The 19,167-nt window shown below is 40.8% G+C and overlaps 1 protein-coding gene across 1 annotated transcript in view; it reads right to left on the bottom strand.

Moving 5' to 3' along the window:
• Positions 1 to 19,167, bottom strand: part of RFTN1 (raftlin, lipid raft linker 1) — a 359,175-nt gene that overhangs the window by 25,541 nt on the left and 314,467 nt on the right. Inside the window, exon 7 of the mRNA XM_063452313.1 lies at positions 13,383 to 13,498. Within this exon, the coding sequence (XP_063308383.1) occupies positions 13,383 to 13,498 (116 nt within the window). The remainder of the gene's footprint in view (positions 1 to 13,382; positions 13,499 to 19,167) is intronic.

Here is a 19,167-nt window from a genome sequence, read left to right as displayed (position 1 = left end):
GATAAGGCTCTGTTTTACAATAAATGTTGTACAAAATGTAGTTTACTCACCTTGAATCCAGCACCGGGTGAAGCTGCCGGACCTGACTTCTACACGTTGCAGGAGCCTCACGCAGTCCAATCACAGGCTTTCGATTAGACCTATTGCTGGCTCAAGGTGCCTACGCACCATGTAACAGCGAGGGGAGGGAGGTGGAGGTTGGGAGAGGAAAGCTATCTTTCCATCAATGAGACAAAGTCCGAGTGCCTATAGTGTGCCTTTAAAGACACAGTGATGCAGGGCCGGACTGGCCCACCGGGATACCGGGAAATTTCCCGGTGGGCCGTCGGCACCTGGGGCCGGGCAGACATCTGGGTCTGCTGGCGGCCGCAGAAGGAGCTGTTCTGTGCTGTCTTTGCTCCCAGCGCGCTACTGAATGAGACTGGGGCCGGAATATGACGTCATATTCCGGCCCCGGTCTCATTCAGTAGCGCTCGAGGGCGGGGGAGCAGAGACAGCACAGCTTCCCATGCGGCCCCCTCCCCAGCTCCTTCCGCGGCCGCCTCCCCAGCTCCTTCCGCGGCCGCCTTCCCAGCTCCTTCCGCGGCCGCCTCCCCAGATCCTTCCGCGGCCGCCTTCCCAGATCCTTCCGCGGCCGCCTTCCCAGATCCTTCCGCGGCCGCCTTCCCAGATCCTTCCGCGGCCGCCTTCCCAGATCCTTCCGCGGCCGCCTCCCCAGCTCCTTCCGCGGCCGCCTTCCCAGCTCCTTCTGCGGCCGACAGTACTCCCAGCTCTCTGCCCTGCATGACCCCCTAGCCAATCACCCACATGTGTAATGCTGTCAGTGTATGCATGTGTGTTTGTTTGTGTGTGTGTCTGTCATGGTGTGTGTGTGTGTGTTTGTGTCTGTCATGGTGTGTGTGTTTGTGTCTGTCATGGTGTGTGTGTCTGTCATGGTGTGTGTGTGTGTGTGTGTCTGTCTGTCATGGTGTGTGTGTCTGTCATGGTGTGTGTGTGTGTGTGTGTCTGTCATGGTGTGTGTGTCTGTCATGGTGTGTGTGTCTGTCTTTCTGTCATGGTGTGTGTGTCTGTCATAGACTGTCTGTGTCATGGTGTGTGTCTGTGTCACGTTTGTGTCTATCATGGTGTGTGTGTGTGTGTCTGTCATGTTATGTGTGTGTCTGTCATGGTGTGTGTGTTTTAAAAATAGTGTTTTTACTCACTGACACAGGAAGCACCTCTAGTGACCGTCTGAGTGACGGTCACTAGAGGTGTCACTTGGAAGCAATGTAAACACTGCCTTTTCTCGGAAAAGTCAGTGTTTACATTGAAACGCCTGCAGGGACAGGCTATAGACACCAGAACCACTACATTAAGCTGTGTGTGTGTGCGCCTGCTAGTGAGCTTGCTTGCATGTATGTGTGTGTGTGTCTGCTAGTGAGTGAGCTTGTGTTTTTATGTCAATGAGCTTATGTATATCAGTGAGATTGTCTATGAGGCTGTGTATCAATGAGCTTGTGCGTGTCAGTGAGATTGTCTGTGTCGGCATGTGGGTATGCTCAGTGGCGTACATACCAGGGTCGCAGGGGTCGCAGCTGCGACCGGGCCCGGCCCACCAGGGGGCCCGGCCGCCCCTGCGACCCGGTATGTACCCACAGGGCCAGCCTCTTCTGCTGGGGGGCCCAGGAGCCGGCCACCTCCGGGCCCCCCGAGGCTGGCCCTGCTGTCACCCGGCTGGCGGGCGCGCGAGGGAGCACTGTCCCCTGGGTGCTCCCTCTTCAGCTCCCTCGCGCACCGCACTGAAACCGGAGCCGGAAGATGACGTCATCTTCCGGCTCCGGCATCAGTACGCGGCGCGCGAGGGAGCTGAAGAGGGAGCACCCAGGGGACAGTGCTCCCTCGCGCGCCCGCCAGCCGGGTGACCAGCAACACCACTGGACCCCAGGGAATCCCCCCAGCTCTCACACAGGTAAGGAGGCTGGGGGGATTAAATAAAAAAATAAAAAAAACAGAAAAAACGTGTGTGTGTGTTTAGTGAGTGTGTGTGAGTGTGTGTTAGTGAGTGTGTTAGTGAGTGTGTTAGTGTTAGTGAGTGTGTTAGTGAGTGTGTGTGTTAGTGAGTGTGTTAGTGAGAGTGGTAGTGAGTGAGTGTGTTAGTGAGAGTGGTAGTGAGTGAGTGTGTTAGTGAGAGTGTTAGTGAGTGTGTTAATGTGAGTGTGTTAGTGTTAGTGAGTGTGTTAGTGTTAGTGAGTGTGTTAGTGAGAGTGGTAGTGAGTGAGTGTGTTAGTGAGTGTGTTAGTGAGTGTGTTAGTGTTAGTGAGAGTGTTAGTGAGTGTGTTAGTGTTAGTGAGTGTGTTAGTGAGTGTGTTAGTGTTAGTTTGTGTTAGTGAGAGAGTGTGTTAGTGAGTGTGTTAGTGTTAATGTGAGTGTGTTAGTGTTAGTGAGTGTGTTAGTGAGTGTGTTAGTGAGTGTGTTAATGTGAGAGTGTTAGTGAGTGAGTGAGTGTGTGTGTTAGTGAGTGTGTTAGTGAGTGTGTTAGTGAGTGTGTTAGTGAGTGTGTTAGTGAGTGTGTTAGTGTTAGTGATTGTGTTAGTGAGTGTGTTAGTGAGTGTTAGTGAGTGTGTTAGTGAGTGTTAGTGAGTGTGTTAGTGTTACTTTGTGTTAGTTTGTGTGTGTGTTAGTGAGTGAGTGTGTTAGTGAGTGAGTGTGAGTGAGTGTGTGTTAGTGTGAGTGATTGTGTTAGTGAGTGTGTTAGTTTTAGAGTGTGTTAGTGTTAGTGTGTGTGTCTGTTACTGAGTATGTTTGTGTGCGTCTGTCACTGAGTGTGTGTCTGTCAGTAAATGTGTGCGTCTGTTCATGAGAGTGTGTGTGTGTGTGTCTAAAGCACTTACCTTTCTCCAGCGCCGGGCTCCCTTGGCGCTGGGGATCTCTCCGTCCCGATCCGCCTCTCAGCTCCGAATGCACATGCGTGGCAAGAGCCACGCGCGCATTCAAACCGCCCATATAGGAAAGCATTACTCAATGCTTTCCTATGGACGTTCAGCGTCTTCTCACTGTGATTTTCACAGTGAGAATCGCAGAAAATCCTCTAGCGGCTGTCAATGAGACAGCCACTAGAGATGAATTAACCCTCAGTGAAACATAGCAGTTTCTCTGAAACTGCTGTTTTCAGCTGCAGGGTTAAAACTAGAGAGACCTGGCACCCAGACCACTTCATTGAGCTGATTTGATCTGGGTGTCTGTAGTGGTCCTTTAAGTGTATGTGTTTATGCATGCACTGGCGTACATACCGCGGTCGCACGGGTCGCAGCCCTGCGACCAGGTGCCCGCCCGCCATGTGTTGCGGCCCCAGCCCGCGCAGAGTAAGCGGGGGGGGGGGGGGGGGCCCACAGATCAGTTTTCGCACTGGGGCCCCATGGGTTGTGTGTACGCCACTGGGTATGCTTACTGTATAATTAAATGTTTTACTCTGAAAGGACCAATATTTTATATTAGAAAAAGCAATATATATATATATATATATATATATATATCTCAATCATCTGGGGTGGCAAGACATAGCTTTACATATTACATGCGACAATATATGTCGCATTGACTTATGGGGCTGGCATAGATTTTTTTTCCAGGGCTGCTTTGCATCCCCAGTCCGGCCCTGCAGTGATGTAAGTATTATTGCAGTGGAGCTCAGTTATACACTCAGAAACACCAATATTATGGAGCTCTTAGAAACAAGGGACATTAAAATAGAAAATAGGAATAGAGGGATTTAGGCCCAAAATAGGGACAAAAGGTCATTTAAAAGGTGCAGTGAGAGATTTTGCTGTGATGGCACAGTTCACTCTATCTTGCTCCCTTGTCATCCTCCCATGTCATCCCTTGTAACAAACAGTGAGAGAGACATTGTAGTGTACTATTACTTCAAAAAGGCATGTGCTGGAACTGTGAGCAGATTTCACTTTTTTTGTTTCTTCTAGTTGTTGTGTGCATGTATGAGAGCTAAATAAACCGAAATGTCCTGTTACCAATGGTTACCTACCCCTATCCTCCCAGTTCTCTATACACCCAAATACTATCAGTGCTTACATTGACGGCCATCACAAAGCCTAATGAGTGAGCAGATATATAGACATGGTAGTCATAGTTGCTCAGTTTCACTAGACCACCAGGGGATTCGATAAGACTGGGTCTAGAAGTGAAAAAAGAAAACATTCTAGCACTATAGGACTTGTGGCTCAGCAGTTGTTTAGGCCACTGATCAATGCAAGCTTAGATTGAAAGTGACATCACTGATAATGCGTAACCAGACAAATTAGTGCTGTGTCTATATATATTCACATGTGATTTGCACACATTAGTTTCAATTGAAAAACTGTCAACTATGGCAGCTGGTACCTAACTTTACCGACGTCCTTTGGGAAATTTGGACCTGTTAGTGCAAAGGAAAAGCACTGCTGATAGCCACAAACTATTTCATTTGTTAGAACTGATTTTATTTATGTATTAGGCATATCGAAAGTCTATTTACTCAACGCAAATCTTCAGAAACAAAAATTGCACAGCTCTGGAATTAAATGAATTTGAGCTGCGTGCATTATGTTATATCAAGGACGAATATATACTATCCAAGGCTGAAATTACTAATAAACAGTAATCATACTTGTTTAAACACATATGAACAATATATTATACTCATTTTATAAAGGCTTCCCCCTTAACATTTATTGCTCTAGTGTACATAACAGGCCCTCTGCTTCCACTTAATACGATGAATGCAGTTTATATAACATCATTAAATAAATATAAAACCTTTGAAATATCTGTTTGCCTTTTTTCTACCATTTTCTTCTTTCTACGCCTGCAGTTGCTTATTGAATGTAAATGGAATAGTTTAGTTCTGTCCTATTCACCACTGAAATTGGCACAAATATTTGACAGCTGTTGCAAACAGTGCCGTCTGTACCAGCATTGTGTATTGATCACTGTAGCCAACCAGATATGATGAGTTAGACCGAGAAGAAGAATTGACAATGGCCAGGAGATAAAAAAAGATTGTCTACATAAACTATTTACTGATTTATTGCAGGGAAACAACAGAGAGTATTAATAAAAGTCTTTGCAATACACTATTTATGTGGTCATTATTTAAGCTTGGAACTTAAATCTAGACAACTTACCAGCGTGAACTGGGGCCTGTAGAGCATTGATAAGGGAAAAGCAAATGTTTGGCTGAAACATCTAAATTCTAAGACAACTTTAATTTTTTCCAGTGTAGGTATAATAGCAGAAACAGTGCAATTTTCTTGTCAGTTATCCATATTTCTATGTTTAATGTTTAACCCGTTAAGGACCAAACTTCTGGAATAAAAGGGAATCATGAAATGTCACACATGTCATGTGTCCTTAAGGGGTTAAAGACATTTGTAGTGGTTATAGTGCTTGGTTTCCCTTTAAACATGGATGTTTGCATTACAAGCAATACTTACTAAATTAGACTTACATTAAGTTGCCCCTTTGAGGTAAAACTGGAAAACATGACATGTATTCTAGCATTTCCTAATTTAGCTGGCAGAGAATTATGGGAATTGTAGACTTCAAACAATTGGAGGGCCAAAGTTGGGCTCAGTAAACAATGTAGCTATACTAACAGAAAATGTAATTTCTATTAAATTAAATCAAAACCATGGTGAGCCAACAGCAACTTGTCTAGTGCGTGAAGAGGATTATCAGTTCGGGTAAGTAATAGATGCGTAGCTATGCTGTATTTAAAGACGTATCAAATGACACTATATGGCAAAACATTTTGACAATTGTTCCACGATACTTCAAGATTTTTGCTGCATGTTTCATTCTTAAGACGACAAATGACAAAATAAAAAACAAAACAAAACATCTGGGCACCTTGAAATGCTAAACGGTGCGTTTCGGATAAGCTTTCAAAATCTGTTTTGTTGCAGTCAGCTCATGTTAATAAAATGAAGGTCAATGTTCTGATAAGCAAGGCAAAAATTCTTTGTTGCACCAATTAAGTATGCTTCCCCATAAGCCTGCTTGATACAGACTGCAGGCACTGCGGTTCTGACATACTTTACCATAACAGGAAACGAGGATGTACTCTCAGAGCACCTGTCTTCCAGTTCGTCTGTTGTCGTAATTCGTTAAACCACAAGACATGAATAATACAAACCAGACAGTGGCAAATACTTTTCAAAAACTAACTTTTACATAAGCCGAGATTTTTATCGACGAACCTTAAAACTGTTCAGAAAAAGACACCTTCATGTCCTACATACCGTAAGCTTTCAGTGGCCACAAAATGGTACACCGATAAAATATTTTACTATCATGTGTTTTGTTATTAAACCAAAGGGTGAAGATATATTTTAAAGGTTCTTTCCCGTCGTCATGCTCTTACCATCTCTTCTATTGATATCTCCCTCTTGTCTAATGCATGTCCCCTTCCTCCCTGTCTCATTGCTCTTTTCCTGTTCTCTGTTCCATTTATATTTTGCTCTCCCCTCCACTATTGTTCCCCTTTCACCCCTCTTATATTGCAGAGCTTATTTTCTTTCTTTGTATTTATAAGTTTGTTTTTTCTTACTTTGCTACTTTTTATATCATTATCTAAGAAACTGAATTTTTATTACATTGCTCAATACATTGTATTCTTATAGGGACTTTTCTGTGTGCTCTGGACTTTGTATCCATTGAACATTTTTCTGTATATGTGTGTATCTGTATATAGTCAGTGTTTGTATCTGTGTGTATCTATCTGCATGTGTGCGAGGTTGTGTATCTGTGTGTCAGTGTGTCTTTATGTCTGCATGTGTATCAGTGTGTGTACAATGGCGTACACACGGCCTACGGGGCCCTGGTGCAAAAAATGATCCTTGGGCCCCACAACCCCCCGCGCTTACTCTGTGCGGGCCGGGGCCGCAACACATGGCGGCGGGCACCTGGTCGCAGGAGTCGCAGGGCTGAAAGGTAAGTGCTGAAGGGGTTTTAAACACACACTCACACGAACAGACGCATACACACTAGCTAACAGACACACACATTTACTGACAGAGACACACTTAGTGACAGACATACATACACACTCACTGACAGACAGACAGACATACACACTCACTTACAAAACATACACTCTCACTGATAAACACACACTCACTAACAGACACCAAACAGACACACACAAACTAACACACTCACTGACACACAAACTAACACACAAACTGACAAAAAAATTACCACTAACACACACACTCTAATACTAACACACATACGCACACACTCTAATACTAACTCTCACACACACACACACTCTAATACTAACACACATACACACACACTCTAACACTAACATACATACAAACATTTTTTTTTTTTTTAAAAGTGATCCCCCAGCCTCCCTACCTTTGGGAGTGCTGAGGGGATTCCCTGGGGTCCAGTGGGGCTGCCCGGCGGCCGGTCCTGCAGGCGCGCGAGGGAGCACTCTACCCTGAGTGCTCTCTGCCCAGCTCCCTCACGCGCCGCTTACTGATGCCGGTGCCGGAATGACGTCATATTCCGGCTCCAGCATTACTGCGGTACGCGAGGGAGCTGGGCAGAGAGCGCTCAGAGGAGAGTGCTCCCTCACGCGCCCGCCAGCCCGCCCGGTGACACCAGGTTCAGCCTCGGGGGGCCCTGAGGTAGCCAGCTCCTGGGCCCCTAGGAGAAGAGGCTTGCCACAGTGTTGTACATACCGGGTCGCAGGGCGGCCGGGCCCCCTGGTGGGCCGGGCCCGGTCGTAGTCGCGACCCCTGCGACCACAGTATGTACGCCACTGTGTGTATCACAGTGTGTGTGGCAGTGCTTGTGTATATGTGCGTACATCTCAGCATTCAAACACCAACACTACATACAAACACACCTCTGTATTAAAAACACAAAAATTATGTATAAACACCCCCTTGCATACACATAAAGGCATGCTTGCATTCAAACGCCAACACCACATACGAACACACCCCTACATTTACACAAACAAACTCCATACAAAAACATGCTTGCATTAAAACACACAAACACTGCTCATTGCTAAATACAACCCTGCAAGCATGGGACAATGGAACAGCCCTAGCTGTCAATGCCTTGTTGGAGTTGTATGACAGATGGGGATCTACCTTTAGGTCACATTTGCACCAGGGCCCTTTCTAGTTTAGTTCCGCCACTATGTTGCTGTGGAGGGCGTGATTGCATGGCAGAGAGTAGGAGGGGGATGCAGGGGGCCAAATAAAATGCTTGTTCAGGGTCCAATGACTATTAAAGACGGCCCTGAAAATATTGCTGTTTTGCAGACACTGTAATGTTTACATTGTGGCATTAAACACACACAGGTAAGGTGCTGGAGATGTTGTACCCAGTAATGAAGCTGGAGCTGACTTGCAGACTTCACAGGACTGTATTTCAGCGTGTTCGTATGGGATTCCAGTTGTCTCCGCCCCTGATTATGACGTCTATGCGTTTCGCCGGATGTCCAGCTTCCTCAGAACGTAAGTGCTGCAGTAGCCATCTTTGGTAAGGGTTTTTATAGCCCATAGTTGTGCAATCAGTCTATACCACAGGTTATGCTATTAAACCTTATTTGCATAAACTAAACGCCATTGCAATGGCTAATATAGTCTTTCATTCACACCATCAAAATTTGAGTGATTTTAACAAATTATACACATAATATAATATAAAACACACTGCATAATTGGGAATTTTTTTACTTGTTTAGAAATATAAAAATTAAGAGTTAAAAAACAACAAAACAAATCCATTTCTATAAAGAAAGTTGCTGGAATTCGAAAAAAGAAAATAGAGATAAAATTATTATATGCTTTTGAAATACTTTTGAAATTTAAGAAGGCTATATATACAGCAAACACCAATGTATGAACATTTACAAAGGTGGAAATAGAAACAACGAAGTATGAGAGTTTTCTTTCTTAAAGTGGCAGTGCTCATAGTGGAGGAAATATTAAAGTGGCAGTGATCACACAATTATACAGTATATTTCTTAATTTCTCTATTTCAACAACAAAGTTGGAGTTCATAAAGGGAAGGAGGTTACTATATGATTAAAAAAAAAAATAACATATATAAAATGGAGGCATCCCAATATTAGAAATTATAAATTTAAAAATATAAAATACAAATTAAACTTATAAAAATTTAAAAAATCTTTTGGATAGGCTAAGGATGGTTGTAATGAAAAAAGGGAAAAAAGAAAAGGGGGGGGGGGGAGGGTATATCGTATTACTTTTAAAAAAATGAAAAATTTGGAAATCATTATTCAGGCCTTCTGGTACCATGGTCTTTAATTGGTATATCCATTTCATTTTGGCTTGGCCTATCTTTTGAACGAAATCTCCCATTCTCCAGTCATTATTCACCTTTTGGATTCCCATGAACTCCTCTCCAACCCCATTAGGTTTGCATTCTGGTGGTCTCTAAAGTGCAGGGAAACTTGATGGAGTGCATATTTTTTTCTTTATGTTGTATAAATGCTCACATTTTCTAATCCGTTGCGGTCTCCTCGTTCGTCCTATGTATTTGAGTCCGCAGGGACCAGTGAGCATGTATACAACATTCCGTGAACTACAAGTCATACCATCTCTAACCACATAAATTCGTCCGTGAGCTTCAACATTTTTAAAACATTTTTTCTTTCCTCCAGTTTTTGTGCAGGCGTTCCAGTTCCCGCATTTAAAAAAACCTTGGTGCATATTTAAGAAGTTATTTTTGAGGCTAGTACTTGGTGTTGTTAAAATGCCATATGTTGGAATCCTCTTTAAGTTAGGTACCCCTCTATGTATAATTTTCGTTTTTTGGGGCAAAATATTTTTTAAGACGGGATCATCCAGTAATATGTGTCAGTATTTATTGATAATTCGCCTGACTTTAGTATTTTGTCCCTCAGAATATTGACATATGAAGGGCAGAATCGTCGAAAAGGGCAAACATGTCGAAAAAAGGTGGCATGTCTGCCTAAAGAATTGGAAGGCCAGCCTGGCGATGAATTCATGTCAAGTACAGTGAGGTCTCACCAGTGTTCTGTACATGGTATGAGCACTTCCCTCTTTCTACTGCTAATACCTCTCCCTTCTGCTAGAATTTCCTGCTGCTCTATTACATTGTCTGCCTACCTTTAAGTCATCTGAAATAATTACCTATAGATCTGTTTCCTCAGATGTTTAGGTTAGTAGGTTATCAAATATTTTATACTCTGCCCTTGGGTTTTTACGCCCAAGATGCATTATCTTGCACTTATCCACATTAAATGTCAGTTGCCCTTTTACATATCTTAGTATCATCAGCAAAAATACATACCTTACCATCAAGACCTTCTGCAATATCACTAATACAAATATTAAAGAGAATGGGTCCAAGTACAGATCCCTGAGGTACCACACTGGTGACAAGCTTCGAATATACTCCATTAACTACAACCCTCTGTTGCCTGCCACTCAACCACTGCCTTACCCATTCAACAATATTGGAATCCAAATTTAAAGATTGCAGTTTATTGATAAGCATTCTATGTGCAACAGTGTCAAAAGCCTTACTGAAATCTAGGTAAGCAATGTCTACTGCACCACCCTGATCTATTATTTTAGTTACCCAATCAAAAAAATCAATAAGATTAGTTTGGCATGATCTCCATGAAGTAAACCCATGTTGTGTCTGATGTTCAACAATCCTATCATTTAACATGGTTTCCATTACTTTTCCCACTACTGAAGTAAGGCTTCTTGGCCTATAGTTGCCCGACTCTTCCCTTCTTGTGAATGGGCACAACATTCGCTAACTTCCAGTCTTCTGGGACTACTCCTGTTAACAATGATTGGTTAAATAAATCTGTTAATGGTTTTGCTTGTACAACACTAAGCTCTTTTAACAACTTTGGGTGTATTTCATCTGGTCCCATTGACTTATTTGTCTATAATTTTGACAGTTGAAAAAACTCACATGTAAAAAATGACTAATTTGACCCTTTTCCTCACTGAGGCCCCTTTCCTTCATTTTCATATGTAAATACTGAACAAAAATATTCATTAAGGCAGTCAGCTAGACATTCATCCTCTTCTACATACCTTCCTTCTTTTGTTTTTAATCTAACTAATCCTTGTTTTACTTTCCTTTTCTCATTTATGTATCTAAAAATGTTTTGTCCCCTTTTTTTACTGACTGTGCTATTTTCTCTTCTGTGTGTGATTTGGAAGCTCTTATAATTTGCTTAACCTCTAGCTACCTAATTTTATAGATCTTTCTATCTTCCTCACTCTGGGATTCTTTACTATTTTGGCCACATCTACAGAGTACCACAGTGGTTTCTTGAATTTTTTGCTTTTACTGACAAGCCTAATGCAATTTTCTGCTGCCTTCAGCAGTGCAACGTTTACATAATCCCATTTCTCTTGGACTCCATTTAAATTGCTCCAGTCTGATAATGACTCCTTTACACATATTCCAATTTTAGAAAAGTCTGTTTTCTTTGTGTGGTGTGACTCAGTCACTGTTCTTATATTAAACCACACTGACTGATGATCACAGGATCCTAAACTTTCACCTACAGTAATATCTGATACCAAATCTCCATTTGTTAGCACTAAATCTAGTATGGCCTCTTTACGAGTTGGCTGCTCAATGACTTGTTTTAGAGACAATGCCAGTAGGGAATTTAGAAAATGTGTGCTCCTGGCACAAGCAGCTATTTTGGTTTTCCAGCTCACATCAGAAAGATTAAAGCCAACCATGATGATATCTTCCCCCTTCATTGTCATTTTAGCTATTTCCTGAACTAGTAGACTATCTAACTCTTCTATTTGTCCTGGGGGCCTATAAATCACACCTACTGTGTGATTACCAAATTCTAACGTAACCCAAACGGACTCTATGTTCGCCTCACTAACTTTTATTAGGCTAGATTTTATGCTATCTTTCACATACAGGGCCACCCCTCCCCCTTTCTTGCCTTCCCTGTCTTTTCTATATAAAGAGAACCCTGGTATTGCTACGTCCCATACATTTTTCTCATTATACCATGTCTCAGTAACAGCGACAAAATCTACACTATCAGTTGCCATTATTGCCACAAGTTCATGGATCTTATTCCCTAAACTGCGAGCATTTGTAGACATGACTCTAAGCTTATCTTTGTTTAAGCTTTTTTAACACACTTTAAATTAAATCAGCTATATTTAGACTGGGGCACAAATGACACAGTACGGCTGGTGTTCAATTAATATCATTTTACTGAGAACAGAACAGCATGTATCAGGGTGGCAGCCCTACTCGGGTACATCAGCAGCCAGCTTCATTGTGCCTTTTGTATTCCAAACATCAAGGAACAAATTTCTAGTTGGCTTTCTTTGTAAACAATATGGCTTTACATACACGTTATAGCTACAATATGAGATTCCTCATATTTAAATTTTATCACCTCTGCTGATCATTGGTAATTGGTTATTTTAATTTTAAAAGCGTATGTATAAATGCTACAGCATGAGTTCTTTATTTTGTGACATACAGAACTATATTACAACCTTCATCTTTGTATAATTGTTGCAGGGGACACCATGGTTGAAAAAGTACAAAATGAAAAAAAACTGACATTATTTTTAGGTGCAGAACACATTTGTAATGAAGACAGTGGAGGTGACATAGGGGCAGTTTGTGCAGCAAAAACTAATAAAAATAAAGTCTACTGGCATTGTTAGGACTACTGATAAGCATGTGTTTGAAAAATATATTTCTGACATGACAATATCTGTAATTTACATTCCCCCTTTATTTGGATGTAGACTGAAGATGCAGCTGGGTTTAAACAAGGTATTGTATCTCATAGTCTTAAATCGGTAGAACCCAACAAGACATGGGGGCAGCAGCCCCCCGGCATCTTTAAACGTTACCAGCCGCCACTGAACAAACGTAATGTATAAGGAAACAAGAAATTGGCATTGCTAAGACCACATGGCTAACATTGATCCATCTTCACAACCCACCACACACACACACAAATTCTCCTCTTAAAAATACAGTAAAGGAATTCCTTATGGAAAATCTATATCTGCAATATATAATCATGTCATTATATCACTTAGCTCCCCAGAACGGTCTGTATAGTGCTATACACAATAATATGTCAGTCCTTGGCTGACATTTGTTCCAAAGACACATCATGCTTTGGTCATCCTAAATGTAGGCAGGTGGGATATTACTAAGTACTAGTAAAGACTAGTTTGTCCAGCATTTTTTACATATATTTTGTATTGGTTTTAAAGCTGTATATGCAGAACAATTAGTATTTCTAAGTACATGTAGGTATACAGACATTGTGTGGATATTATGTGGACATTATAACTGTTACTCACTTGCAGTATAGTCCATTGTTCTACCACAATGGCATCATAACGCTTCACAGCTCTGGAATCTTGTTCTGGATAGTCTTCGAAGAAAAATACACCATCTGTATAATCTGGTGAGTTATCTGTGGAAGAAATTTTTTTTTTTTTTTTAGTTATTTGTCAGCATAATTACTTTAAAATTATTTTATATTTAGGAAAATGAATAGGAAAAAAAATCCACAAATATGAGGTCAAACCTAGCCAATGCACTTACGTTTTGCTGATGCTCTGAGTGTTACGTTAACTGGAAATAGATGTTAGTAGAGGAAATGGCTGTAATAACAATTCTGATTTATGCTGAGACATATGAACTTTTCAGATTATAGTAACAACATAGCGTGTCTATAAAGAGTCACAATTTAAGATAATGGTAATCTTTTACATAGTACTAGTTGCACAGTTGCTCTTGAGTTAGACATCTGGTCCATTCATCATGTGCTATTAACAGAATTCTGTTTTCCTGTGCAAAAGTTTATGGGATAAGTCAAGTCCCCAATGAATCGAATGTGTGCCTCCTGATTGGTTGAGACACTTCAATGGTCAGAGAAAGCTCACGGCAGAAGCTGTAAAGCCTGAGAATTTGCATCAAATCTAAGAATATTAAAGGGGAGTATATTTTTGTAAATTTTAATGCACTATCTATATAATGTGTTTTTAAAAATGGGTGATCATAGGCTTAATATTTCATTTATTTTGTTAAATGTTAATATTTTAGATTGTGTTAAAAATGTTAATAGGCACATATTTGGGAAAACGGCTGTGGTTTTATGACGGCATGTTCAACTATGAGAGCAGTTCAGAAAAACAAGTAACTCTATATGTTCTTTTTTATTATTATTTGTGCAAGTTGATACATTATAGAAATGGTTTCCAAATCAGTCCTCATGGCCCACCAACAGTCCAGGATTTATATATTTCCCTGTTTTATTCCAATAGAGATAATGACAAAACCTGGACTGTTGGTGGGCTAGGAGGACTGGTTTCGGAAACACTGCATTACAGCATAGATATACACCAAACAAAAGGCTTGGACGACAAATAAACAAAAGTTTAATTGATAACTGACTAGTGTGTATGGAATGCACATAAACGACTTGGTATGGTTCTATACATCAGGCTTTAAGGTGTCATATCACCCCTAACCAAGAGGGCAGCGTAGGGTGGAGGGGGTGGTGGTGTAAGAAAGAGAAAATATTTCAAGCCAGTAAATTACGTTAGTGCCATTACAGACATCTCAAAGCCACCAAGTAGTTGTGCCCTAATTGTGGTTTAGCTGCACAGAACTGACAAGAGAGAGAATGGAGAAAAAAAGAAAACGAAAAGTATAATAGTGTTAAATGAAAGTATACACTTTTATGTAACTGAGGTTTGGCCACCTCCTGAGAACAAACGGGATCACTTTAGAAATATCCCATGTGTTTAGAAGTGGTTCTTAATGGAATTTGTGATGGTTCCTCGAGGCCAAGAGCACTAAATAAAGCAGAAACGTCCTCCGGCATTGAGGCCAACTTCCCATCTCTAAGAACTGTCAAAGTCCACGAAGAAGACCAGCTGTAAGATATAATTACTGCACAGAGATTATTGGTGATGGGGTAAATAGATTTCCTTCATAGTCATGTGGAATCGTGTAAGTCTTGGAAAATGTGGGAAGGTGAGACTCAAATTCAAATGACGCTTTCTCTTGAGATGCCTTCATCAGCCGCTGTTTATCAGTAAAGATAATAATGTCTCTGGGGCCTCGTTGGGTGCTTGAGGATTTTAGTTATGCTATGGGTCACATCCAACAGGATATTCCTAGCTTGTTTAATGGCCCCCCAGACCACTATTTTCTTAACCCTTGAGCTTTTTGCCTCAGACAACACTAATGTTTTTATCATTTGCTCAGCAACATTCTGAGCACTACTTGCTACATGAATTAATGTCAGACAAACAAAGGGAAGTGGATGAGGCTTTAGTAATGAATCCAGAGCTTTGAATAGATCTGCCCTGCATGGCGATAAGGCATGTGGTTTAACAGCTTCAATGACCAGAAAAATGTGATGGAATTATTCAGTTTTGACCACAATTCTGGAAAATATTTTACCGAGGATGTATATGTGCTGTGCATTTTCATTAATACATGCCTCTTATATTACATTACTAACATAGATGGAAGCAACATGCTGAAAGTGACTTTATTTTTATGGACTATACCAATAACTAATGCATCACAAATACCAATAAACAAATAAGTAAATGGCAAAAATAGTGCCAACTATAAATTTTCATAAAATATCATGTACTTGCACAGGCACTTGTAGCAGGCAGACCCCTCCACCAGTTAGGAGCCTCTCGTTGTGGTCTATAGGTTTTTCCATAGCAGAGCTTTCTTTTGGAATGAGTGGTTTAACTCCCAAGAGCAATTCCACTCATGACACATGAGTGGCTGCACTTGGTGGACTGTGACGAAGATCAATTTGGGTGACAGTTTTGTGAAGAGCGCTGTGTGTGGTGTTTTATCTACAGCTGGAGATGGAGGAGAGATATATCACGAGAATGTACTTGCCCAGCGTTGGTCACATATTGGATAAAAACTAAAATCCCTTCTATGAATATACTGATCCCGGGGGCAGTCTTAAAGCCGCAGTGATCTTTACAAACCACTGCTGTTATAAGTCACACTGAGCAGGCAAACTCAGATTAGGGTATCCAAGCCACCATCAAAGATGTGAAAGAGAGACACATGGCGAGGGAAAATAATAAAAGGGAGGAGTGCAGGTCTAAGGAGAGGAATGTGCAATGTATAGTAAACTATAAATGGAGACCACAACAGCCAATAAATCAAGAATAATGTTCAAGCCATTCTAGGGATTGTAAAGTCCCAGAGGATGCATTATTTCTGGTGTCAATGGCAGAGGGCACACTTCCTGCAACACAGTTGTAAACATGGCTTTTTGCTTGCATCCATGGAATTCATTATGACAGCAAGCTATTACATGCATATTTTATTGACTGAATATGCAAAAACATTTTTAATATAATGTATTATTTCAGTGGTTCCTATCCAGGGTGTCGGAACCAATATTTGGGGTTCTGTGCCATTCCAGTGCACTAGACAGGTGAGAATACAGAGATAAAAGGATTTAGTATTAAAACCAGATTTTCCCATCAAAAACACTTGTGATTAAATTGTATGGTATGTGGTTGGGTATTCACTTACAAACAGTGTTACATTAAGTAACAATGTATTACACAAACTATCAATTATATTGGTTTAGGGCAAGCATGTCAAACTCAAAGGCTAGCAAGGGCCAAATAAACAAGGTTTACGTTTATGTGGGCTGCAAAAAAACTAAAATGTCAATTTTAATAGAAACGTAGGTTTATTTTGACAGTATTAAAAAAAATAAAACTGCGACCCCTTCTACTAAACCGTGCCTCAGAGTGATGCCGGAAGCCGGAGTGACGTCATATTCCGGCTGCCGGCATCACTGCGGGCACTGTGCATGGAGAGCTTACACTCAGTCGCTCCCTCGCGGCACATGGGCCGCAAACATATTGTGGGCCGCATGCGCCTGCGGGCCGCGAGTTTGACATCTATGGTTTAGGGTTTTCCTGTTCTATTATTTTTTATATACTATCTACATGAGTTATTAAGTCAAGTGGAAAGATTTACATCTGCATAAAATGAGCATCTGACACCACCATGCACTACATTTTTACATTTATTGATGCGCTCGCGATATACTCATTTTAGACATGTCTATGGTGCTCCCATATGCAAGACACCAGAGAAGAAACCCAGAACAGCAGGTTAGAACTATGTATTCAGAATGGTTCCTCTGAACCCAAGGCAATTGGAAGCCATGAGCCACAGCTAGCTGTAGTGGCTATGGTGTCTAGATTGACCATTTAATGTACATCTTAATAAGTTGCATGGCTTTATTTCTTAGTCTGTTGCCGAATGTTTGAAAATGTATAATCAAAACTTGTAATGTGCAAATAAACTATACCACCACTACATGTGCTGTGATATTTATTGATGTTTTTATTTTGATTAACAGGCCATAATTTTACAAAAGTGGCAGAGGCACACCTGTGTACCACCTACAGAGTTAGTCCAAGTTTCCAGATGCCTAAGTCCAAAGACTGGTTCTAGAAAGAAGGTTTTCATTTAAAAAAAACAGCTTAGCTGTCAATCAGCAACATTTGCCAATACAAATAATATTAATAATAAATGATAATAAACACTAAATATGAACATTGTACTATCTACACTATATATTTATTTTTTATATTTTACATGTGCTGCTTCTTATATTCCTATAAAATACTTTGATTAACCCCTTAAGGACACATGACATGTGTGACATGTCATGATTCCCTTTTATTCCAGAAGTTTGGTCCTTAAGGGGTTAAAGGGTAAGATACCCAATTTTACGTGCTCCACTATATATACACGTTTTTTTATTTCTTTGTACATCACAGATTATTTTGGTGAGGGAAATAAGGTTAACCCCACACATGGGTTTTGGGCTGCTTTCTGTTGTTTTGTCATTTAAGTGTTTTATACACACTACATTTATTTATTTTATATATTTTTTGAGGTAAATACTCATGCAACTGATTTGCCCAGTACACTGGCAAATACTGAAACGCAATCTCTAGTAATATTTTTTTTATATATGTGGACTCTGGTGAGTTTCTTTGGTTCCGTGAAAACTAATCTTCCCAGCACAGGTTCAGAACAATGGGCACACCATGCAGTCTCATTAAAAACATCCTAGACAAACAACTGATCTGATCAAATCTGCTCTTCTGGTGTGTTCCATGTGCCGTTTCCCACTCCTAGCTTCATACACTAACCACACTGTTTTTAAAGAATAAAATCTTTGGTAGGACAAAGCCAAATAACCATTTTTTTTTTAAAATAAGGACCCAATGCTACTAAATATTTTATTAGTGAAAGATGCTCCCCAACTGTGCACAAAAAGCTATTTTCATCGGGGGCCATAAATACTTAATGTACTTCTGTTGGCTAAATGCCACTTTAATGTTCGGTATTTTGATTTATAAGATATGCATGTGAAAAATACATTCGCATTTGCTGTGTACTAAGCCCCAGCTTGCAAACTGCAATCTCTAAGCCTTTGTTGCTATCTACATTTTGTCACTGTTGCCAGTCAAAGTCAATGCCACTGATCTATCTGCAATTTGCACAGCATCATCACACATTATTTCCATAGAATATCAACTCAGAAACGTCTGGTTCAGTGCTACAGGTCAGCGCCCAAATATGCAATGAGCAAGCAGGCATATATTCCATTTGTAGTGCTCTCACAAAAAAATAACCCTTTGATTGCGAGCACCGACAAATTCTACAATAACAGCTTTACAGATTTGACGGTAATGTTAATGGTGTTCTTTGTATCTTAGATCTATTCGCATTTATCATATAAAGAAGACACTAACTGATTTCAGACTTGTAAAAATTAGATTTTTTTTGTGTTGTTTGTTTTTTTAACTTCATTTACTAAAGTTTGATGGCCTTGCAAACATATTTAAGTAGAGAAGCAGCTGGGCCATCTATCCATCCTCCAGTGTCACGGACAGTAGATTGATAACTTGTTACACTGCACGCACCATAACCACAAGAGCGTACTGATCGCCCCAAGTAAGTAGTCAAACCTTTTGGTTTGGAGACCCTGATAGCATTTGTCTTCCGGGCTCTGCCTCCATTCTGAGCTGGAAGCTAATGCACAGAGCTTCTTTT

This window comes from Pelobates fuscus, chromosome 4 (assembly GCF_036172605.1).
Source record: "Pelobates fuscus isolate aPelFus1 chromosome 4, aPelFus1.pri, whole genome shotgun sequence".
Lineage (NCBI taxonomy): Eukaryota > Metazoa > Chordata > Amphibia > Anura > Pelobatidae > Pelobates > Pelobates fuscus.
Note: the sequence above shows the minus strand (reverse complement) of the source record. Positions and strands in the feature narration are given on the sequence as shown.